At 40.7% G+C, this 25,452-nt stretch overlaps 1 protein-coding gene across 1 annotated transcript in view; it reads left to right on the top strand.

Moving 5' to 3' along the window:
* The window catches only part of PANK4 (pantothenate kinase 4 (inactive)), a 28,702-nt gene extending 3,254 nt beyond the window's left edge, over positions 1–25,448 (top strand). The window contains exons 2-19 of the mRNA XM_077837032.1: positions 1,602–1,684; positions 3,401–3,609; positions 4,506–4,689; positions 6,438–6,530; positions 8,798–8,951; positions 9,149–9,330; positions 10,907–10,988; positions 12,287–12,387; positions 13,863–14,018; positions 14,916–15,028; positions 16,655–16,742; positions 17,491–17,642; positions 19,318–19,373; positions 20,028–20,077; positions 20,956–21,063; positions 22,091–22,191; positions 23,157–23,225; positions 25,060–25,448. Coding sequence (XP_077693158.1) covers positions 1,602–1,684; positions 3,401–3,609; positions 4,506–4,689; positions 6,438–6,530; positions 8,798–8,951; positions 9,149–9,330; positions 10,907–10,988; positions 12,287–12,387; positions 13,863–14,018; positions 14,916–15,028; positions 16,655–16,742; positions 17,491–17,642; positions 19,318–19,373; positions 20,028–20,077; positions 20,956–21,063; positions 22,091–22,191; positions 23,157–23,225; positions 25,060–25,273 — 2,195 coding nt within the window. The 3' untranslated portion in view covers positions 25,274–25,448. The remainder of the gene's footprint in view (positions 1–1,601; positions 1,685–3,400; positions 3,610–4,505; positions 4,690–6,437; positions 6,531–8,797; positions 8,952–9,148; positions 9,331–10,906; positions 10,989–12,286; positions 12,388–13,862; positions 14,019–14,915; positions 15,029–16,654; positions 16,743–17,490; positions 17,643–19,317; positions 19,374–20,027; positions 20,078–20,955; positions 21,064–22,090; positions 22,192–23,156; positions 23,226–25,059) is intronic.
* Positions 25,449–25,452: the final 4 nt, after the last annotated feature.

Here is a 25,452-nt window from a genome sequence, read left to right as displayed (position 1 = left end):
CTGTTCTAAGAGGAAAGGAGGCACTATCTTCCTTCAGGATCTGTGATTCTGAATGCCCTGATATGTTGTAGCCCTGTGTTGGCTACAACATATCACTGGCATCCTTCGGTGCAAGGTTTAAGATGTGTTTCTTTCTATGTAGGTGTGTGGGAGTGGAGGGAGGGAGTTATGTGATGTGTAGCCCATAACACCTTTTAAATAATATTTTCTACTTGCGGTTAAAATAGGGGTTTATTTTCCTCTCAGATTGCCCAGAGGCTTTTGGGCATTGGCTCCTGTAAATTAACATCTGTCCAAAAGTCAGAAGGTAAAATAAAATTATGAAGGAAACTGATGTGCTAGTAGAGTGCTGGCTAAACAGTTTTAAAAATTTGGTTCCAGTCACTGCTCAGATTTTGGTTCTCTGTGTGTGTTCTTGGTGATGCTGGGTTTCTTGGGGCATAGGCAATGCTGATCCATTTTAAAGACAATCAGTCAGCTCTGTGTGTGTGTGTGTGTGTGTGTGTGTTTGTGTTTTGGGTGGGGTTGTCAGAGTGGGTAATCCCTGTATGGGATGGTACTGGAGAAATAGAATTGCAAGAAGGTGTGTGATAGATAACCGAGAAGCCTTAAAGGTGAACTGAAGTCTACACATTATTTCACATTTACCAATGGGTTTGAAGCAAACCCTTTTGAAAGCACCACTTTTGCTTGTATGAAGTGAAGTGTTTCCCATACTCTGGATGACAACCGCACTAAATACTGGAAATGTAATCAACTAAAGCAAGAGAAACAGTTTTCATTTGAAAGCATATTTTTAAGGTGCCTATCAAAGTATTTCTGTGTAATGCAAAGCAACAAGCACTTACGACATTCTGATCAACAGCCTTAAGAAATTGTCATTGCTTTAAAACAAGTAGTCTTAAATTATTTTGGCAGTTATAAAATAGTTAGATTGAAAAAGTACTTTCCTAAGAACATTGTAATTATATTGCCTTTAATGCAATTCTATAAACTGTTGGCAAAAATGGCTTGGATACTTGTGAGTTTAAAAGCTTTGTTTTTTTAGACGTCTTCTACTCTGTCTAGCAAAGTCATAATTCTTGATGTACAACCTTAAAAATGATCACATTCAGTTTGAAAGCTTGATTTCATTACCTCCAGTAGAGAGCCTGTCTGTGCTAAGGGATTTTATTTCATGGGGGAAAGAAGCTTTCTTGAATCTTGGAGGGGCTGGAGGTTAAATTTCCAATCCTGCAATCATCTATTTATAATCACCTGAATAGCCCTTACTCAAGCAAGTAGTCTGTTTACATGCATACTGTGAGGTAACTAGGAAGTGAACTCATGACCTCTGTTCATCTTCAGCCACCCCAGCATCAGTTGGGCTTGAGTCCCTTCTGTGGAGCTTCTACCTTCCCGCAATGCATCTGGATCTAGCTATGCCAAGACAGTCCCCAAATGACTGTCCTTTGGTTCACTGAATAAAGAGCTTTGCCTAATTAGTTCTGCTTGCATCCAAGCCATTCTTAAAACTGTGCTAGGTAACTAATACGCAGAAGTATCTAAATTCTGTCTGACGCCTGAATCTGAGATGCATGATGTCTTGTTTTTGATAACAGGTGGGTCGTTAACCAAGTTGGCTTATTATTCAACTGTGCAGCATAAAGTAGCAAGAGTGAGATCTTTTGATCATTCTGGAAAGGTAAGAATTGCATTATATAGCAAACCAGAACCTCTAATGTGAGCAGGCATGAGAAAACAAAAAAAAATGGAAATTTGAAACAGGGCAGTTTTCCATAATATCAATTTTCAGATGGCACCAGGAATATCTATTATTTATATAGCACTATATATGTGCACGGTACTTCAGAGCACAGCTCTTGCCACGAGTTGCTCATGGTATTAAAGTCCAATCCTACAAACCCTTAATGGTTCCTGCTGTGAGGAGTCCCATTGACCTGAAGCACTGTAGTAAGGGTTTACAAGTTTGGACCCTAAATTAAGAGGCGTTTAAAAACAAAATGGGAGGCTTAGCACAAGGAAGAATTGTTGGTAATGACAGTAAGGTTGTGTGCTCACGTGAGTGAGCAGTGCATGTACAGTATCTGAAATGAAAAACAAACCTAACATCTAAGCTTATAAGCCAATACTGAATTGGGTTTTGAGAAGGGATTTGGAGGAGGGTGGAAGTCAGGCAGCTGGGGGTCAAGAAGGAAATTCCAGGGCGATTGTCCTACCTGAGACCTTAAATTATCAATTACTGTTGTCCTGCATTATAGCTTGTAATGCGGAAATTTTTGAGTGTGCACCTAACCATTTGTAGATACTTGCATTTCAGGTTAAGTGTGTGTGAGACCCTTGTTTTTGTTCACACCTATAGAGTTTGATTCAGTATTTCAGGTGAAACAACCCTTTGGCCCAGGTTTGCCAGCTGACACTCATATTTCATTGTGGAAGCTTATTAGAGTTCTCGTTCCAAGCTTGCATGAAGAACACAGTATGCAAACTCAACAAAGAACTTGTTAAAAGGATGTTATTAAGGCTGCTAAGTCAAGTTAGGAAATGCCAGATTTGAGATTGCACAGGCAACCTTAACTTGGTCACCTTATGGATGTACATTATGATAGTATGTGATCACATAATCAGACTATTTTTTCCACATGATCCCTGCCTCGTTTGATTCCCCCCCCCCCCCCCCCGTTTCCCCTCCCAAGGCTGATAATTTGGACATATTTTCACAAGGATGGCAAAAGACGTTCCTGACACAAATTTCAAGTCCCCCTTTCAAAGGGGGGGGGCAGGGAGAGAGTTTGTCTTACTGCAGCATTTGTGGGGTGGGAGGAAGCTTTCCTCCAACTGTTGGCTCTTTGACCATGGTATAGTTTGACGCTCTTGTTTGACATGCTGTGTGAATAATAAATACCATTGGATGACTAAGGCTAGTTACTTGGTTCTTAGAATAAAAAGGTAGGAGTCTTCTGAACCGATCTTTTGGTGTTGGCTCTCATGCATCAAACCAATGGTCATATATACTCTTCATGGGCTTGGATATTAAGGAATGCTTGACTCTATGCAGCTGATGTATGCAACATCAGGGTCGCCATCTTATATACAAAATACAAGACTGCTGAAGTTCTAAACTCAAGTTCTGTCTGGTACACTGGTGCTTTCTGTGTATGCCTGTGTAAAGATAGAGGAATGGGCATTCTCTATGAATTAGTGTGTATTACAATTATATTATGTGAAGAAAATTGAGGGTGTTCGTGGGGAGGCTTTGGTAGCCATTAGGTAGTTGTTGCATGCATAGAAAATACAAATGGAAATATTCACTAGCTTACTGAATAACTAACTCTACTGCTCAGAAAAATGTCCCTGACAAGTGAAGCCAAAAGAGAAATACTTACTCTGAATTTTTTAGGACATAGAACATGAATCTCCATATGAAATTACAGTTCAAGAGGAAATCACGGCTCGACTGCACTTCATTAAATTTGAGAACACTTACATTGAAACCTGCTTAGATTTCATTAAAGACCATCTTGTCAACACAGAAACTAAAGTGCTCAAAGCCACAGGGGGTGGTGCCTACAAATTCAAAGACCTCATTGAGAAGAAACTAGGACTGAAGTAAGTGGAAACTGGTTGAAACTCATTAGGGGATAACTCTTTTTGAAAGATAAAATACTGTCACTAGTAAATGTTAGACTGTAGCCTTACGTGCTTGTACTGTAATCTTCTAGGACCTCATAAGCTTAGCAAGGCTGGGCTTGAATGGGTGACATCAAGGAATGTTGATGTGATTGTAATTCACTAGGAGATACTTGTCCCCCTGTGTTGGTACTGAATTTCCCCAGCATGTTGGTTGGGTGTGCTGTGCTGCCATACATGCCATCTTTCAGTTGACAAATAACGAAGGTCACTAAAGATCTGAAAATTTGACACAATAGGGGTCTTACCCTCAGGGTCCTGGCTAAACTCCAGCATTGTTAATATATTCTGCTTCCCTAAAACTCTCCCTGCGGTTTCAGCTGCATATGGTAATCTTACCTCTGTGTCCTAAACACTATGTAGTGTGACTCTGATGTTAGACAGTTCAACTCTTATCTCAGAGGTGGCTGCATTTCAGTGGTGGGCAAGTGATTCTCCATCAGTTTCTAAAGTGCTTTGGATTCATTTTGAGGAGAGTTCCTATAGAAACCATCATTCCTATCTCTGGGATACCTATCACAGTGGATTCAAAATTCAAAGCACTATATAAATGCTATCAGTTCTTTAACAACAGGAATTGCAAAGCTCTGGAATCTTTAGCCTGTAACTATTGTATTTTCTCACGTCAATATTTTTCTGTACATAACAAATCTACATAGACTGTGTCCAAAATCATAAGCCATTAAAAGTCATGATTGTTGATTTCTGTTTTCCTGCCAAGTATTGTTGGATGTGTGTGGAAAAAAGGTAATTTTTAAAAGGGCATATTGTCTTTAGGATTATTCTGTTTATAAGTGTGTGTGTTTTCTCTTCAGGGTGGATAAAGAAGATGTAATGACTTGCCTAATTAAAGGGTGTAACTTTGTGTTAAAAAATATACCCCATGAGGTGTTTGCATACCAGAAAGATTCAGATACGGAATTCCGATTTCAGACAAATCATCCAAATATTTTCCCTTATTTGCTAGTCAATATTGGCTCTGGGGTTTCTATAGTGAAGGTGAGTAAGCCATTAGACTATTTCATTTAGTGTGTGTGGGGAGAGTGGGGGGGTTGTGTCCTCAAACTGATGAACGGTAGTCATCTAGATCTACATGTAAGACTGTCAGATTGATGTTTGTTTCCTTTCTGGGTTATCAAATTTTAAACAAAAAGACCCAGACCACAACCACACATGTTGACTTCCATTTCTTAATATACGTTTTACCTGCTTTTCCACTGCACTACCATCTGTCCCCTTTTAGTTGGATAATGCTGTGCTTAAAGAGGCTAGTGTAATACTGCAGCTGCAAATGACAAATACAAAAACACACTTTTGGCAGCCACTTATGGATAAACGCTTAGGGCTGGTCCACACTGGGAAACTACATCATCATCATGTCATGTCTCTGGGGTGTGAGGTGGATTACCTTTTCTGAAGAGAGAACCCCCTCCTGTCAGTGGAGGTAGTGTTTACACTGAAGCAGTACAGCAGTGCAGTTGCACTGTGGTAGCATTTCTAGTGTAGAAAAGCCTTTAGTCTTCAGATGGATGCTCTGAGCAGAAGAAGAATGCCTGCCTTAAACTTCTTTGCCGGAACTTCTCAGTATATAAAGTGGGTATGAGGGGTGGCAGTGCTTCCCTGCTTCAGAAGTTTTAGAGGACTGGTTATGATCGAAAGCACTGTACGTTGTATTAATGACTAACAATTTCCAACTCTCGGCATGTGACAAGGGTTGTGTTGTCATAGTTAATATCCTCTAAATTAAATCTAGTAACTATCCTATGCACATCTGTAGTGGCTAAAATCATGCTCAGTCCATTAAAGCAACTCTTTCTGTAAAAGCATGTCTGTAGTTCTAATCCCTAAACAGTCTGGGTTAAAGAAAAAGCTATATGGTAACCAGTGGGCCAGATACAGAGTGAGAGATTATAGAAGCAATGTAGGATTTCAAAGTATAACTTGGATATGTAACAAAGGCAAGGAATCTCAGCTTATAGATAACTTATTGTATTTTTGTAACTATTGTGGTAGAAGTACCCAAAGGCCTCAATTAAGATTGTGCTGTGATCTGTACGAATATGTTCAACAAGTGGGTAGGTCTACATTGCAATACAATACCAGTTGCTGGCCCACGTCAGCTGGCTGGAGCCTGAACATCTACACTGCAATTCTATAGTCCCATGAGCCTGAGACAGCTGACTTGGGCCAGCTGCAGGTATTGTATTGCAGCGCAGACATACCCAGTTCTTCTAATCTAAAGACAAGGACGCTACAAATTCTTTACATAAGAGAATTTTGCCATTGAAATGCTGCCACCTCTGTTGGAGTGTGGCAGCCAAGTGGACAGCTGGCACACTGAACATATTGGGAGAAGAAGGGAGGAAATTTTGGCCAGGGCTCTTAAGCAAACTCCTACTCTTACATCAGATACTGTGAGATGTTGGTTTGTCCATAGAGCTGAAAGGACTTCCGACTTCTAAGGAGTCATCCTGAAGACCAAAAACTGAATTTCATGCAGCAAGTCTGTAGCTGAAGATAAAGGGCTAAATGGATCCTACCGAGATTGGATCATGTAGTTCCATGGAGTCTATATATTTCATACCTGATATTTAGATCATTAAGCAGCCCTGTTAACAGCATTTATTCATACTGTTTGCATCCTTTCCATTTTTTGGAGTCCATATGTTAATCGGTTTATAAGTGTGTTGTGTATTAATTCATACTTATATCCATGATTGTTTGTTAAACTTGTGTTTGACTCATAGGTGGAAACAGAGGACAAATTTGAATGGATTGGAGGGAGTTCAATCGGAGGGGGAACCTTCTGGGGTCTAGGAGCTTTACTCACAAAAACAAAGGTATTTGACAGTTGCACTTAAAGTAGAATGGGGAAATACAGGGGCCTTCAGTTGTGTTGCTCTTTAGAAACGAGGAACAAACAATCTGGTGGAGAATTATGATTTCTAACGTTACAGATTAAGGATCACTGTTCCGCCACAGAAATTTTTTTAAAATTGCCATTAATGCACTATGCAGCTTATTTTTATATTTTCTGTTAAATGCTCTTTTGTTCCCTCTTGTCTCTGCTGCTACTATTAAACAACAAACCTAGGCCCCTGAGCTGTGATAATATCCTTTGTGATACTGGTCCATAAATCCAAGCAATAAACCAAAAAAAGCCCCCTTAGAAACACAGGGGACAAAGCAATAAAGAAATACCTGTCAAGTGGGCAAAAGGCTGAGGCTGCCTGGGATAGAGGATTTTTTTTTTTTTTTTTTTTTTTTTTTTTTTTACAGCTTCTAGGATTGCATGGAGAGGGTGCAGTGTACAATTCCCTTTTATTCTTGAAGAGTCTTTTCCCCTCACTGTGTACAGTTTGAGTAGTCTGCTCCATGTTACCTGTTTTTCTGTGCCCTGTGTTCCAAAATGATTGAGCTGCTCACGCCTTGAGATCTGATCTCCAGGTTCAGTTTCAGTCTAAAGTCCTGAAGAGTAGCAAAGTAGAGAGCCTGAGTATTGCAGTATATCTGAGGCAAGAGGGGTAGCTCAGTTCCTGTTGCATTTTAGGGGATTTGTATGTTCAGAGACCAGAAGGCCAATTGCCAGTCCACAGCCTAACCTGGTACTGCTGTGTTTTAACTCAACCGTTTAAATCATGTGGTTTTTCTGTGTCCCAAGATGCATGTGACTGTAAATGTTAGCTTATACAGGAGGAGATACTGTTACATATGAACCTGTCAAAAGGTCAAAGGGAAGAGTCTATATTAGCAGTGTTTTGTCAGATACATTTATTAGTCTCAGAGCAGAGCTTCACAAGTTCTCTTTTACTGGACTTGGTGGAGTAACATGTCTAGACTTCTAACAGAGTTTATAGCTGAACTGTAAGCAGTGGGGGAGCCCAGAAAGGCAGGACTAGTCTGCTGCTAGGTTTATTTTATTTTGGTGCTTCCTTTTAATAGCTCTCTGTAGCTGGACAGACAGCCTCTCTTTTATAGTTTTACTTTTTGAACTAAAATACCTCTGAGACATAATCCCACTTCATCCTATAACTAAGCCCACTTGGCCTCCCATCCTGAGTAGATGATCGGTACGCTGCCTATGTGGCAGACTCTGGCTGGAATTCTATTCATGCTGATACCTGAAAGGTTGCTAGGCTACACCAACGGTCTCTAGTAACAAGGAAAGGAATGGAAACAACGGCTGAGTATTAAGAAGTTGATCCAGAGTAGCTCTTGTGAGTTTCACTACAGTTTACTTACTGGGTATCTGGCTGGTGAATCTTGGATTGGAAGAGACCCTGGAAGTTTTTCGCCTTCCTCTGTAGCATGGGGCATGGGTCACTTGCTGGAGGATTCTCTGCTCCTTGAAGTCTTTAAACCACGATTGGAGGACTTCAATAGCTCAGACATAGGTGAGAGGTTTTTCGCAGGAGTGGGTAGTGAGATTCTGTGGCCTGCGTTGTGCAGGAGGTCAGACTAGATGATCATAATGGTCCCTTCTGACCTTAAAGTCTATGAATCTATGAAACATGTTATCCCTGTAATCAGGGTGAGGTGAAGGATACTGAGCTAAGGCTTTTTGCTAATCTGCTTCTTGAAACATAGAATCCAAAGTATCTAGGGATACTGGGTCACATTCTATTTATATATGCCTATGGAACCCTATTTGAATTCTGAGCCATTCATGGGAGTTGTTTGGGTGAAAGGTACATATTTGTCTCATTTCGCACCATGCTAGTCTAGGATGGAGTTCTCCACCAGAGAGCAGCAATACCCTAAGGGGTTGCAAGCAATAAACTTGGAGGACACTCGCACATTCCTCATTTCCAGTCTTCAGGAGGAACATCTTTCAACCAGTTACTTGCATATCTTGGTCACTTGGTCATCTGAGGTCTGATTCAGAGAGGAGTGGTTACAATAGGAGATTCTGAAGCTCTGCTCTAAGATTAGGGTGGGTAGTCAGTCCCTGTGATATGAAATACAAGGAATGCCTGTTTGGTGGGGGCTGGGTTTTTTTGAATGACTAGTCTTACTAAGAGTTCTGCAGAAGTTTGAGATTCAGACAAAATTATCTTGCCATCCAGAAAACCTGGAGTAACACTGTTCGTTTGCTTTTCTTCCTCAGAAATTTGATGAATTGCTGCAGCTTGCTTCAAAGGGACAGCATACAAATGTCGACATGCTGGTGAAAGATGTGTATGGTGGGGCCTACCAGACACTGGGGTTAAGTGGAAATCTAATAGCCAGCAGCTTTGGGAAATCTGCCACAGCAGATAAAGGTACCAACACTGGGCAAGGGGAGGAGTCTGCCCAAGTTTTGCTGTACAGATCATACTATATTTTGCCTATTGCCCATTTTACTTTAGTATGCTGATTGTGTGAATATTTGTGACACTTTCAAATACTGAAAGGATGAGAATGTCCACTTGGGCATGATTCAACCATTTTTAATGTATTTTATTATTTCTTTCTTTAGAATTTTCTAAAGATGATATGGCAAAGAGTTTACTGCACATGATCAGTAATGACATTGGACAGCTTGCCTGCCTCTATGCTAAACTCCATAACCTACACAAAATTTACTTCGGAGGATTCTTTATTCGGGGTCACCCAGTCACTATGCGCACAATCACCTACAGTATTAACTTCTTCTCCAAGGTAATAAAAACTAAGCTCTCAGGAACACTAGAACAAGTCTTGGGTACCTTTCCCAATTTGCTGGAAGACCTTAAGATAGTTGTTTTCAAGTGTACCAAGTTGGCAGCATGATCAAAGTAATGCAGTGAATCTGTAACACATGATTATTAATAATGAATGGCCACTGACTAGGGCCATCCTTTACTAAAGGTCAAGTACTGCTATAAAGATCAATTGCAAATAGTTATGCAGAGTAGTTGTCTGTGGGTTTTCTAACCATCTCAGTTGTCCTGTGGCTGCTTAGCATTGATCCTTTCAATTTTCCTCGCATGCTACCATGATTATTCAAATCCTCTTGTTAAACTTCACATTCCCTTGTCAAGTTCAGTGTGGGATTGTTCTTCTAAGATAAAACCTGCAACTGATACCAGCTTTAAAAAATACCAACTGCCATTCCTTCTAAAATAGCTATCTGAAATCATTTCAAAGTGTAATTTTCCCCTTTACAGAGGCTTTCCCTAGTTCCAAAGTTTTGTGAACCGAGTGTGTGGGTGAAATCCAAAGCCAAGAGCTGGTTTTAGATCTGTTGGTTTGCCAGAGTGGGAACTGGTCTACATGTGTGGTGGCTTTATAAACTTAATAGTATTTGGACCCCGTAGGCATCAATGCTTAGATTTTTTCATTCTCAACTCAACCCTCCAGGGTTGGGTCTCTGGATCTTTTTTCAGTTTCTCTCTGATCTCCCTTTGTCATACCCCTACAATGCCTTTTTATAGACTAGCTGAAAGCTTTAGGAAACTTCCTCCACTTGTGTAAGTGAGTTGTGAAGTCATTGCTGGTCTTTTGCTGTACCCCACGCAAAACATTCTTTTGTGAGCTCCTTTATGTGGGAGCTGATTTTGCCCCCCTCTCTCCCTCCCAGTTTCCACAAAATTTCTGATTGCCTAGGAAGGTGAGGGGGATTGGTGGATAATGGGTACATCTCCTTAGCACGAAGATTCCTGCATTGTATTGCGGAGGTCTTGCTTTCTGGTGTTGACGAGTGAATATCTCCCTGACTGGTTTAACAAAGTGTGTGCATGTGCAGGTGTACTGGCTCTCTCCGTTTGCATGGACATTCCAGTGTGTGCTTGGATCTTGAGCCAGTGCGACGTGAGAGGGAGTGAAGCAGAGGAAGGAAACGAGCGTCATGGTTTAGAACATTTGAGAGATGCACTGCCAAACATGAATGAATGTGCCAAATGCCGCGACATTAACAGCACTTTTCCATGGGAAGTTGCAGTAGCTTTCTATACTGAAGCAGAGGCTAATTACACTTTCAGGATTATTCAGTCTTAGAACAAACTGCATATTCCTCTTTGCATGTTCCCTGGCTGTCTCATAGTCCTGGGCAGGTAGGTGTAAGTAGCACATGCTGAAAAGACATGTTTCAAACATGCCTCCTACAGCACCATTTGAAATTATTGAAGTGTGTTGGAATGTAGCATGGATACAATAAAATATTCTAGCTGGTTTATCTGTGTTAAGTGTAAATTAGTGACAAAGTACATGTTAGCAATCAGGGGCCATCCAAATGCAATGTTTCATATTGTGGCAGGGAGAGGTTCAGGCATTGTTCCTGAGACATGAAGGCTACCTGGGAGCCATTGGGGCATTTTTAAAAGGAGCTGAACAAGACAGTAAGTACAGCATCACTATGTTCTGTATATGCAGTGTTCTGAAATGTCAGTATCAGTCCAAGGTTCTTTCACGGGGCTGCATGTGAATCATTGGTTAATCAAATACGTTTGCCATTAACAGCACAGATTTATTTTGTAAACGCTTATTTTCTTCTGGCAAGGAGCTCTCTATTTACTCCACTTCCTTGCTCCACTTTGAGGAGCCTGGAAGATTTGCTTCTTCTCTTCCCCCTCCCCCGCATGACTGTGCCAAGAACAACCTCCTCTCTAAAGGCAGAGGGAGAAGCCAGGCTTCTGATTTCTCTCTGCTCCAGAGAGGACAGTTTCTGAATATGGCCAGTGTGTTAGTGTAGAAATAATGGAATTATGAAATTGCATTCTTTTGCCCATAAAAACACCTCAATAATTGGAGAGCACATATCTGCTCCTAGCATTCTTCAGTTACAGGTTGTTTTTGCTGAGTATAGAGCTGTGGTGCTGCACTCTCTGATTAGTCACTACTATTTGTAGTTGCTGTATGGCCAAGCCACTCAGTTTGTGTTAGGGTGGGAACAGAACCAGACAGATTGGGGTTAAGAAAACTTCTCCTTACTTATCCAGTGACGTCTGCATTCACAGAAATTATTAAGCCTCATAATAGTCCTGTAAAGCAGGAAATTTTCATACCCATTTTACAGAGATGGAAAACTAAGGCCCTAAGAAGCTATGTAAATTGGTGGAGGTTCTGTAGGTGTGGGAAGAGTAACTAGGAATCCCTGCAACACAAGGCATTCTTCTTCTGTAGCTGTATATCCTACACTCTGACTAGTGCATTTTTTTTAATTTATCAAAAGAGCCAATTCTTCCTAGAAATAGCTGTAAAGAGTTTATTAAACTAATTGGTTGCAATGCATTCTTAATAAGAACTTTAATAGCTCTAAAGATGAAGATGTACTAGGTTTGGAAATAAAAATAGGGGCTTGGAGATAATTCCAGAAGGGGAAAAAAAAAATGTATTCTCTTGACAGAACACCCCTTCCCCCCCCTTTTTTTTTTTTAAAGTTTACTTTACTAAAAAGTGATGAAGTGATCATTTCTGAAACTTAAGGTTTCTTGCCCCTCCCCGAATTCAGTAAATAAGAAGCCCCAAATTACTAGTTAACTGGATGGTTGAGTAACTGCACTTTTTAAAAAACATTTATTTCCATGGCTATTTGTCTTTATTTAAAACCTAAACAGAGGCATATAGACATTAAAATCACTTGTGGTATAGACTGTCTTACTTTCAGTTTATGGCATCTCTGTCTTTGTTCCTCCAGATCCCAACCAGTACAGTTGGGGAGAGAATTATGCTGGGAGTTCTGGCCTTATGAGCACTTCACCCGATCTCTGCCCCATGCAACGTGCAAGGAGTGGAACGGTAAGTTACTGTCTTTCTAGGACCACAAGCTGTCTTCCCTGAGAGATCATTTGGAACCCTCATGGGACTTCAGGACTGTAATAAAACTATCAAACTCCTAACTACCTTCCCTGCACACACTCCTCCCCATCTTAAATAATAGTTCAAGATCCCAAGTAAATAATTTGTAGCCTGATTTCTCACCCCGCCCGAAGAAAGTTAACCATCAACTGGGTGTCAGTCTTGTCATCACAGTTGTTAAGACTGCACATGCAAATCAGTTGTGTATGCAAATGAGTCCCAACAGTTGTGCATGCAGTGTTGCATGTGCAGTCGGTAATCTGTATCTTGAAAACAGAGCCCAACATTTGCAAGTCAATGTTTTAAAACCAACTAAGTGAAAAATCAGATCCTCAATTAGACCTGCAAAAACCAGTGTTTGTGTTTCTTCTGTAGCCATTGCTACAGCTCATGCCTAAAGCAGTAGAAGGAGTACACTGAACTATTTCAGATGTTAGTAATGTCCGTATGACTCATAAGCTTGATTTTGAGTCTCAACAGGTGGAAAACCTGTCTGTATGCGGTGTACTCTTTCTCCAGGGAATGGTGGTAGAATTCTTTAGTAAAGAAGCCGCAGTCAATGTTAATTTTGAAGTAAAGAACACTTTTGACTTGTATGATTTACACTCAATCTTGGATAACATTTTAGAAGAATATTTAAATAAAAAAATCTGGGAATTCACACACACGAGATTCTTGTTGCCTATTGCTGTACCTAGATAAGGAGTAGCATATACACAATAGTGCTCAGAGGCTGTATGTAAAACCACTGAAATACTTGAGCGCTCAGTTTCTAAGCTTCCTAGTTCTTATCTGACATGGCAAAAAATTTAAAGTAGGTGTCCAAGTTGTACATATTATACGTAGGTGAGAACAGGTAACTGTGTGTGCATAATATGCAGTTCATTTGCAAAAATAAATCTATGCACTTTGCTAGCTTTTTTTTAAACTGTGCAACAGAATATTTGTACATGTGGAATTAACTGCTTGTGTGTTGCCTGTTAAACATTTGACCCTCAGTGTTGTTTTTCTATAAGTTTAAGGGCTGTGGGGGAGGGGCAGCAAACAGGAATGTGTGAACTGAAATGGACAGGGAAATATCATTTTGATAAAGTGAAAGCTGTGTGCTTGAATACTCCCTTCAGAATGATCCCACCTCTCGTTTTACCAGGAAACTTGTGGGAAGGGGAAAGAAATAGGGGGATTATAAGAAGCTTTTTTTTATTAATGAAAACTCCTAAGATGTCAAGGCAAAGCTTTGACAATTGTGGAAACATTCTTTACCATACTCTATGCACACTCTAAGGCAGCTGTCCACTAAGCTGTAACTTCTGTGAGCTAGTCCCATTATAAATCAATCTTACTGGACCAGCCTGTTTCTGAGTTAATTTAATTGAGAAGTCTAATACCTTTATTTTTCCCCCATCACTTCCCAGTTTGACATGTTCGAAATGGATCGGTTGGAGCGACCGCTTGTTAACCTACCCTTGCTAAAGGACCCATCCACATACATCCCTGACACTGTTGACCTCACTGATGATGCCATGGCCAGGAAATACTGGCTCACTTGCTTTGAGGAGGCTTTGGATGGGGTAAGGGTCACAATGCAGTAATGTGTGTCTAAATAGTTTCATGACTTGGCAAATAGATTTTTCTGTGGGCTGACATGGATGAGCTCAAACTGCTAACTTGAGCACATAGTTACACTTGGTGGATAATGGAGCCTTCCCTCTAGCAAATCTTATAGGTGCATTGGTGGAGGTTCTCTGGACACTCTTACCTCAGCATAGCTGGAATTTTTTTTTCTTGTGACCTTTTTTGAATGGTTTCTAAACAATAAAACGCTCCCTGTTTAAAAAAAACAAACAAACAAGAGAGGGCAAAGATGATCATGCCTAAAAGGCCAAATCCTGCTGTCCTTATTCTTTTAAGCAGTCCCACTGACTGCAGTGGAACTGCTGGTGTGAGTCAGATGAATACAGTTTGGCCTAACTTAAACAATTCACATGATTGTCATGCTCTTCAAGGATTCTGTGTTTATAAATCACTCCTGAATTCCTGTATCCATAGTAAGCAAACCCATCCAAAGAATTTATTGGATATAAAAACAATTGACTAACCCGCATCTTAACTAAAGAGCGAATGATTTGAACTTTATTGTAGCAGACTGGTAGAATATTGTATCAGATGCTTCTAGCTTTTGGGATTATCTGGAATGCCCCCCCTCTACCTGTATTATTCAAACAATAGTAAGCACTTATTTTTAGATGCCTATTTCCTCTCTGATTGCATATCCTTCAACCTACGACTTGAATCTGGGGGGAAAACCTCAAGTCTAAAGTTCTTTGGCATTGACACACTGAACATTACAGAAGACAGAACAAATATTTCTAAGCCTGAACTTCAGCCATTGAGACTGTTGCATTACCCATCACGTGAGGGTAGAAGCATTTGGTGTCTCCAATCCAGCCTCCTTGTTTCTCTGCCAGGTGGTGAATCGTGCTATGGTCAGTCAGCCAGACTCTATTGATGCAGCTGAGCGAGCTGAAAAGTTCCGACAGAAGTATTGGAATAAGCTACAGACACTCAGACAGCAGCCTTTGTAAGTGTGGGCTTTTTCCAGTGAGCACAGTTAACTTAGATGTGATTTAGTAAATGTATGTTTAATATGCATTTGTTAGCAAGTAGCTCACTTTTGTAATTCTTTGTTCCCTACATGTTACATTTAGGTCATATGCATAAGAAATAAAAAGTTAAAACTACTGCTCACTCCTACCCCAGAGTGAGCCCCATGCATACAGAGGTGACTCACCAGCTGGTGCCCTCTCATGGTTGGGTGCATCGTTGCTGGGCCTTCTGCTTGGTTGCCTCCTCCTGATGGCTGTTCAGACTCTTTGTTGGTCTGGCTGAGTGACTTGGCCCTCCGGCCAGCTCACACTTAAGAGTTCAGTCCCTTTCTGAGGAACCCAAATCCAGCTGTAACTTGTCAAGCCCCCATTTGGCTTCTCTTGGCTGGCCTATTCAACATCCCTTCACCTGGCACCTCTGTGAGCCAGCACCAAAGTCCTTCCAACTCAAACAGAATTTAACAGATTGACACTCTTCTGTCAATCTCTGGGGACCACTCAGTAGAACTCAAAACAACAAACAAAGCTAACTTAAGCATATTTAACCCCTCTCCAGGCTTGAGCCTCTCATCCTTCTCAGGCTCCTCTTGAGCCCACGGATTGCCTCCCTGGAGCTTCGCCTATTTTTCCAGTGACACCCTACAGGAGTTAGCTTTCCAACTGCCATCCCCCTGATGGCTGGGCTTCCTCCCTTTTTAAGTCCTACATCCTGCACAGGTGTGGTGAGGTGGGGCTATCTGAACACACTGGCTAGCCTGAGGGTTCCTTACCCTTAAAGAGGCAGGCCACCCTGTTACAGATGCATATTGGAAGAAATTGGGTTTGTTTTTTTATATAGGGTGCTCAGACTCATTAGTAGGAAACAAAATATTTCTACATCCCAAGTAATCAAAACGACAACTGTCTCCTAGAGTAGGAATCAACATTCCATTGTATGTCCATAAGTAAAGCTTGCTGTAGGCCCCCATTTTTTATGATCTTGGCCCGTATTAAGAGTAGACTATGGACTGATACATTACCTCTTAAAGTATGAAAAATAAGATTAAGGACCTCTCTAGATTCAGATGTCCAGCTAATCATTACTGTGTCTCATTCTAGCTAATTGTGCTTGCACAAACTGCAGTGGACAAGTTTATGTATGGTAGCCTTTTATATTGTAGTACCTTCCTAGCCTCAGAGGTGCCTGTGCTCCTAGTTAACCATATTGATTTGACCACAATTACTAGAACTTAACAAAGACATTTTAATTTTTATTGCACAGTAAAACTTGATGGTCTAGATATGGCAATGATCCTAGAAGTAGTAATTAGAATAGTTTAATGGCCAGTTTCTTGGTCAAAACTTCACTATCCTTGCCACTTTAAAATAGGACTTTTCTCACTGGAGTAAAAGAAGCATGTGTGTAATAGTCAACCCTGCTTTAGATGCTCAGATACAATAGTGACTGATGTCGTGAATCTAGGGTATAGTGAAGTGGCACCTGTATTACATCTGGGTCAGTTTACAGAATCAGATTCTGAAGATGGTGGGCATGGGGAGAGAACCAGTTCTTCCTCCACTGTCTGAAGCAGCTGATCCTCCATTCTCACTCTTTCTTTCAGTGCCTACGGCACCTTAACAGTTAGAAGTTTGTTGGATACAAGGGAACATTGTCTAAATGAATTCAACTTTCCAGATCCCTATTCAAAGGTAAGTCCTTCTTGCTTTACAGGGTGGACAAAAATGTAAGTTCAAGATATTTTTGGTTCCTCTCAAACTTGATGTAGGTAGGTAGTTGCTCATGGTGAGGAGGTGGGGACTGGATAGCTTAAGGCAGAGTTTCTCAGCTGGTGGGTCGCTACCCCCAGGGGTCATGAAAGGCAATCAGGGTGATTGCAAGGCATTGAACATTTTTGTTACAATCTAAACTAAAGAAAATCTTGTTCCCCTATTCCCAGCACACCTTTACCCTTTTAAATCAAATATTTTGTTAACCTCTCAGAATACAAATTATATAGTCTAATCATTATCACTGGGATTTTTTTACTGTTACATTTATAGTAAATATAAGGGGGATGCATGCATTTTGCAAGGCTGATTATCATGGGGATGCCTTTGCTTAGGGTTGTTTTAGTTTGTTTTGTTTTTTTTTTTGTTCTTGATGGCTCACTTGACACTACTTCTTCCTGCTGGCCAAGATCCATTGTCCTGTCACTGTCTTGAAAAGAAACAATAGCAATTTGTGCTCTTTTTCTAGCATTAATGCAGTTATTAGCAGCCAAGGAGATATTTTATTTTTACTTGTTCATACTAAGCATGCTGATAACAGTAACTTGTTGGTCCATTAGAGGCCATGAACCTAGAGGAGAATGCTTGGAGGTGGTCTTGGCACTGAGGCAACCAATGATGGGTAAGAATTTTTCATCTATAAATCCAATGTCTCATATCTTTCTTACAGGTAAAGCAGAAAGAAAATGGCATAGCGTTAAAATGTTTTCCAAGCGTAATCGAATCTTTGGATTCATTAGGCTGGGAGGAGAGGCAGTTTGCTCTGGTGAAAGGACTTCTTGCGGGGAATGTCTTTGACTGGGGAGCAAAAGCAGTCTCAGAGTAGGTGCTAAATATTTTAAAAACACCATTTTTAAGACACTAAATATCCCATCTTTCTTTTAACAAATTCAAGTGCACCAATCCAATTTTAATGGAATAGTTTGTATGTCATCTTCTTCAAATGCTGGTTGTTTATTTGCAAGACTTGTGGTGCTGCAGGAAATTCACCATTACCAACCCTTAAAACGGGCAGATGTCACTATGAATGTTTGAATGAAGTAGTAATAATACAGAGGTTCACATTTGAAAGTTTGCGCACTTCGCTTGTAGTGGACATCTTTAGCACTGTTTTGGATATGTGTTCCACTTAGCTTGGCATTATGTTCCTGTAAGATGAATGTGTACTTCCCACTGTTATTCTGTGCTGTCCTAGTACCCTGTATTACGTGTTCACTCGGTAGTTTGTAATTAGGGATGGCTGAACGAGTTTGGATAGAATGGGAATCTACCAATACTTTGCTCAGACTAAATCTTTATCTGGAAAACTTTTATTAAACTCTCCCACACAAATGAATTCCTCGTTCCTGTCAGCACTAGATACCTGAATACCCGCATTCTCACAGTATCTCAGGGTTAGCTGCCTTAAACCCAGGGAGTCTGACTTCTGGGAGATGCGCATACAAAACGCCCCTTTAAAACCAACAGGAGGTGACCTTGTGCACCTGCCAGGATGATTTGGCTCTTTGGCTTTCTGTATAAGCTTGTTATTCTGGTATAGACCCCTTCCAGAAAACACTCTTTGGGAAGCACTTTAAACAGGCTTGTATTATGTGAATGTTTCCATGGCCAATCCGATTTTAGCCTAGTAAGTCACAGAATTTCAGTTCCTAAAATGACCAACTGTAGTTACTAATATAGATCTGGTCACCCACCTATTCATCAGTGCATGTTCTCTTCCCTCAGAGGAGAGGATTAAGGGAAGATGTCCAAGTTAATGGCATTCACAACTGGCTCAAGGAATTTTATCTCGGTGGGAATTGATTTGCAGGCAATATCTACACATCTAATGGGAATGGGGAAGGGGTCAAGGATGGTGGAGAAACCCAGCAGAGCTCTGCAACATTTCACTGCTGATCACTTGAAATTAAACCAGGCCATCATATTCGCATCATCCACACCACCATTTAACTGTGGTGGAGGTTTTTGCTTAAAATGTCTAGCTGATGGGGAAGTCTGCAATATGTTGTCAACCAGTTTAACTTTAAAATGGCTTTGTTTAAAAGTTTGACAAAATGTTCAATACCAATTCTACTGTCATCTTCAAATTAAACAAGGCAAATTACTGCTTCCTGTACAAAAATATCCAAAGCTTGTCTTGCAGTTTGTCATGATTATATATAAATCATAACTATGTTTACATGAGAATATAGGTGCTACCATTCGATGCTTTCCCTAGAACCTATTGTTAGTGCCTGTACGTTTTTACATGGTGCTGGCAGCTCTTTCCTTTGAACATAAGAGGAGTTCTTGTTTAAAATTTTGAATTTTTTGTTTATAAAAATAATATAAAGCACCTATTGTTCAGCCAGTGGATCTCTGCACACCCCCACTAAAACTGATGCTATAAAACCCCCATCTGATATTTTGTTTGTTCAGCTGCAGAGCTGTTTATCCCACATAGATGCCCTGTCCAAACTTGTTTAATGCTGTCCTGTTCGTCTTTCTTCCGATGCAGCGTTTTGGAATCTGAGCCACAATTTGGATTTGAAGAAGCCAAGGAAAAATTGCAAGGTATAGAGAATCATTCTGTGGCATCTTGCCTGTGCGTGTTAATATAAGAATGGAGGTGGGCAAGAAAGTGTCTAGTGGGAGAGAGTTCTTCTACCAAGGAAGGTCACATGAAATAAATGGTGTCTAGTCTTTATTCCAGATGACTATGCTACAGTACTTCACTGAATTGCTGCTCTCTGAATTCCAAAGATGTCAGGGCCCCATTTCCTCTTAGTCCAGAACATGTAAGATTTTTTTTTTTTCCAGTGAGCAAAAAGGCTCCAGTGAACACTCTGCCTGAATGTCAACCGTCTTTTCCTGCCTGCTATTCTAAATATACCTCCTGCTTAGCAACACCAAATAGAAAGTAGTCATCCTATGAGGGGTAACAGTGTGTCACTGGAGACACTGACTCTAATCTCTTATGACTTGTTCTGTATTCTTTATCAAGTGCTATTTCAGGGAAACTAACTGATCTGCTTTCACAGTTAAGAGCCCAAGAATTCTTTGAACCTACAAATCTAATATTATAGCATCGTCCAGAGCTCAAATGTTTTAATATTAAAGCAGATATATATAAACCTGACCTGCCTTTTCATAAGTACTTGTTCTAACAATGCTTACAAAGATTGCCATGGGAAAAATGCTAACCAGCTGATTTTGTCAACTCTACAGAGCGCCCGTGGCTAGAAGATTCCTACAGTGAGTGGATACAACGACTAAAGGTATGCTTGGTCCATTGTGGCTTTAACTATTCACTTAGATTTATGCAATAGTCATAAAAATTACTCTGATCACCTTTTGAGTTGCATAATGCAATCACTGTCTCAGGTGTAAATTTCCATCTTAAAAAAAAAAAAAAAATCCTCAAGCTCTGTAATTACTGATCAAATTTGCATTTTGTGATCGTGTTTATTAAAGTGGAAAACATATTACTTGCCTTCTATAACTTAAAAACCCCGAAACAAAGGTTTGTTACTCCTCATCAAAACCTCAATCAGGGTTTAACGAAAATACTTTAAGCAGCATGAATTGCAGTACCATAAGACTGGTTTTAAAGTTTTCATAGCCTAAGAATTGGAGTGAATTGAAGGGGAGTGGGACTAGGCAATAAGCTTTTCATTTTAGTTGCCTAGTACTAAGGCAGCCCAGATCAGTGGCGACAATGGAGTAGTTAATGTCTTTGGCTGTTCCATAGCCTCAGTTGGTGTTGATGTGACAAACTGCCACAGTTCACTTTAGTTGACAGGCCTAGGATTAATTGATCAGAGTTTGAAGATGCTACCTCTACGGGAATAGGGTAGTTCAAGGCTACTTTAAACCTCGTTGGCAGGACTATGTTGTGGAAATCTTGCTCTGCTTGTACTATGAATAGGGCTTCTGTTTCCAGCTGTGTCAGTATAGCCTTCTTCACCAGCAGGAGAGCTGAGCTGCTTCCAAATAATGGTGACCCATGCAGACATTTGCCAACGATATCATTAATTTCTGGATACTAAGAGTCTGGGGTTTTGATCTGAATCTTTGTAAATAGTTAACACAAATTAGTCATTGAACTTATGAGAACTGGCAACTCAACCCTGAATGCACTGGTTTTCTCTTTCAGGAAGGTCCCCCTCATAAATGTGCCTTAATTTTCGCAGATAACAGTGGAATAGACATCATTTTAGGAGTCTTCCCCTTTGTCAGAGAGCTACTCTCTAGAGGTACAGAGGTGAGTTTGAGTACTCTGGATTATGGATGCTTCATGGGCTTTATAATTGTTTGAAGTGTTCACTAATAGTGAAAGACTTAACACTACTTCCCACTAACATCTGCTAAAGCACTTCTGTGCACCAGAAATTGTAATAATAAACCAAATGGGAGGAATGTGGCCAAGTGATATGGGTAAGGGAATTTAGGAGTCAGGACTCCTGGCTTCTAGATTCATCTCTGCTCTGACTTAAAAAAATCACAGCCTCTGTCTCATGAGCTGTAAAATGAGTCTAATAATAACCTACTGCAGGAGAAACTGAGGAATTTGGGGGAGGGATAAATTAAAAGTGCTATGATCTCTTTAGTTGAAATGTGCTGGAGCAGTTTAAGGAGTTACTAAATGGCAGTAAAAATCTGACACTCTTGTTTTTAATACACTAAATGTTGGGTTTAGTCTGACTGCGTGTTTGACTACCGATAAGGGAGTTGTGAGTGTGGTGACAGGGAGCGTAAGAAACGGTGACGGGTAAATTGAGTAATAAATGGCTGTTAGGTTTGAGGTCCTCAGTCCTTTTAAGTGAAGCTAGGGGTATCTGAGAGAAAGTTTAGCAAGTCTTGGTAAAAGTAATAACTTTGTGAAACTGGCAACTCCAATCCAAAATGTTGTTGTATTAGACAGTAGTGGAATAAACTTTAAAAGAATACACTAAAAGTCTGATACAACCATTGGCTTTAGCAAATTTAAAAACCATGCTTCTATCTATTTGTATAAACTATTAGAACGGGAAAATGTGCATGCATGGGTGTAGGCTGTGGCTGGTGGTGATCTTCCATGCTGTATTGGGGAGGGAAAACCAAAACTAGGAAAATGTCATTGTAAAGCCACAATTTGGCAGGGGCAATTGAAGGCAGCCATAGAACATGAAACAACCTTGATCATCTTTGAAATTGAGATTTCAGCTAGACATTCTTCCACCTCCACCCGTTTTGATGAATGTGTGAATATCTTAGATAAGAGGGGAAATCCTCTGATCTCTTTGCTGCAGGTTATATTGGCTTGTAACTCTGGCCCTGCACTAAACGATGTTACCTACAGTGAATCCTTGATTGTCGCTGAGCGGATAGCAGCAATGGATCCCATTATACAGTAAGTCTCTTTTTTCCTTTTTTGAATTGTGTGAAGAAAAAGGCTCTGACCACATTTATAAATACTTAAACTAGATTCTGCACTTTGACCTGCCCTCTCCCCCGTCATTTCCTTAAAAGGAAATACTGTCCATGCTGAAGGTGTAGAATACATGATATACACAAGATTGAATATATCTTAAATGTCAGTGAGAAGAGAAACCTCCTGTAATGATTGTGTCTCCTACTCAACCCCATTTGGCTAACGCATGAGAACCAGAACCTGAAATAAATGGGGAAATACTGAAATGAAACTTAATGAAAACTGAGTGGAAATTCAAAACTGACTACTCTGTAACAATAAGCTAGAATTCACAAACTTTCAGCTTTCATAATATAAGATGATAAAGCACCAAAGATGTATTTTAACTGTTCTTGGGGATCCCTTACATGATGCCACTCAAATCCTTACAGGTGTTAACTTTTTTGAATTGTGAAATGAGAGAAATGTATATTAATGTGGTGTACAAAGCATCCCTTCTAGGGCTGCATGAGTGAAATATGTCCCCACTGTCCGAGCAACTGCTTCATAATCGTGTAATAAGTTGAGAGTGAAATTCTGGAAAAGGATGACTAAATGCCCCCCTTTCTACTCAGCCTGAATAGGTACATAAGATTGAGAAAGAATCCTCAGCAACAGGCACAGAGCATCTTGGTGGCAGGGTACGTTGCAGCCTGCAGCCATGTGTCTGGATACTCACAATTCAGCCTCAGTGCGTAGGTTGCCCCATCTGCCTCCATGGAGTAAGCTAGAACTTGGCTCTGGTCTGCAGGAGGGAGTTAAGTCTTGCGTTGTTTCAGACTAATGCCAGTCTGGCTGCATTGTGGGCCTGGCTTTCCCAAGGGTTCTTGCCTTCAGGACTTCCTTGTTTAGATGGTAGTGAAAGAAATTATGTGGTTTGTTTGTTTTTGTTGTTTTTTCCAAAGATCTGCACTGACGGAAGAGAGGTTGCTGTTGGTACAAACAGGCTCCAGTTCCCCATGTTTAGATCTGAGGTATGTTTACCAGTGGATGAAATGTGTATTGTAAATTCTCTGCCTTTGCCATGCAGTGAGGTAGATTCTGCACTTTAGTACAGTAACCACCCAACCTCTTTCTTTCAATAGAAAGCATTTCTATAAAATCCATTATACTTGCTGAAACCTGCAGACAAGCATGTATGATGATAATGATCAGTCCCTGCTGTCTGTCTGATATCTTAATTCTCTCTTGCTGCAGCAAACATATCTACTTTCACCCTCAAGTGGATTAAACATTAAAAGCTTTGGCTCAGAATATTCAACTACTCTGAATTTTTTATGTAACTACATCAGGTGGCTATTGTCGGAAATGAAAAATTGGTTCTTAAGGGTAACAGGCCTAATCCTGTAGTTATTGTAGGCAGTTCTGCCTGGATCGACTCTTTGTCTTAAAGTAGTTTTCTCAGTCACGGGTGCCTTATGTACTGGATTTGGTAGCAAGCACAGACTGCTCTCTGCCATACATGAGGTTAACTTGAGTCCTTGCCCCGGTGCAGAGAAAAGGGGACTTAACCCCAAGATTCAGTCTCATCGCGCAGATTCCTGTTGTCTAGTGATTAAATCAAAGCTGCAGTAAGATCTTTAACTCGATGCAGAAAGACAGTGATCCTTTCCAGCAGCCCATTGAGAAGCTGAATGCCACTAGTGCTTGGTTTTTTTCTAACATCCTGACCCCGTCTGTACTTGGCACAATTGGACTTCTTACAGCTTTGTCACTTGTAGAACTAGATGTAATGCTTTATTTCCTATCCTGCGTGTTGTTGCCTTGGCACCTCATTCTCTCTAAAGAAGTTAACTGGAACCCTTTGCTTGCATTCTACCTGTCTTTTGAGAAGGCAGCTAGAGCACTATAGGCCTGGCTTGAGAAAATTGCAGGGGGAAGGGAGCTTGAGGACATCTCACAAGCCCTGCTCTATGTAACTTTGTGGCTCTTGGTTTCTCTCAATTGGTATTTCCAAATGGGCTAGAATGAGTCTCCTGCTCCCTTCTCATCCCCTAGTTGTTGGACTAATTGCTTTAAAAGAAGAAACAATGCATGGGGAAAGCAAGATAGCCCTCTTGGAAGAATAACCAAATCAACCATTCCTAACCTTCCCTGATGGAAGGAGAGAACTCGCTGTAGATACGCTAGCGGTACCACCTATATGGTCTGGCTAAGTGTATATCTACCTTGAAATCGTGGAGTGAGTGCAGCTTGTGTAGACATACCTGAGCTAGCTTCAATGGCACTAAGTCAGGTACTGGAGCCCTAAAGCCATGATAGCACAAGCTAGCAACCGGAATAATTACCTGAGGGTCTGGGAAGGCTTCTGTAGCCTTCCCTGATACCAGCACACAGTTAACTAGGATATGTCTAACACAAGCTGCAGCCACAGTCTGTGATTGCAGTGTAGACATTAAATCCGCCTGCCATGCAGGGTAAAGTCTCTGGAGCTCCTGAAGGTGCTCTCTGCAAGCCAAATGGACTATCAGGTAATGGGTGCATCTACACTACACCGGCATAGCAGCTATGTTGGACTAATTGCATAGCAGCTATGCCGGTGTAGTGTAGATACTTTGTGCACCCATGGAAGGGGTTTTTCCATCAACGTAGGTAATCCACCTCTGACTGATGGTAGCTAGGTCAGTAGAAGAATTCCTCAGTTAACCAGTGGGGGTTAAGTCTACTTTACTATGTCACACAGGGTGACAAATTGTTCACAGCCCTGAGCAATATAGTTAGGTCAACCTATGTTTTAGGTGTAGTCAGATCTTACTCCATTACTGACATAACTGGACAATTAAATTTTCTATCTGCATCTCATTACAGCCGGCTGGACAAAGGCCTGGCCCTGCTGGTCAGAGAGCGGAGGACTGACTTGGTTATAATTGAAGGGATGGGCCGTGCTATCCATACGAATTACTATGCAGCTCTGCAGTGTGAGAGCCTCAAACTTGCAGTCATCAAAAACTCATGGTTGGCTGATCGGCTGGGCGGAAAAATCTTCAGTGTCATCTTTAAGTATGAAGTGCCACGCAAGTGATTGGGGTGGAGGCCTGAAGTGTGGCAGCAATGGACTTGCACTAGTTTTACTTTAATTGTAAAGAATGTATTTTTATTACGACAGGGAAAATGAATTCACATGAAATTCCATATTTATACTGTGCTTTGTGACTTAAAGCAACAATATTCATTATATAAAAAATACACCCAAAATATATA

This window comes from Eretmochelys imbricata, chromosome 18 (assembly GCF_965152235.1).
Source record: "Eretmochelys imbricata isolate rEreImb1 chromosome 18, rEreImb1.hap1, whole genome shotgun sequence".
Taxonomy (NCBI): Eukaryota; Metazoa; Chordata; order Testudines; family Cheloniidae; genus Eretmochelys; species Eretmochelys imbricata.
Note: the sequence above shows the minus strand (reverse complement) of the source record. Positions and strands in the feature narration are given on the sequence as shown.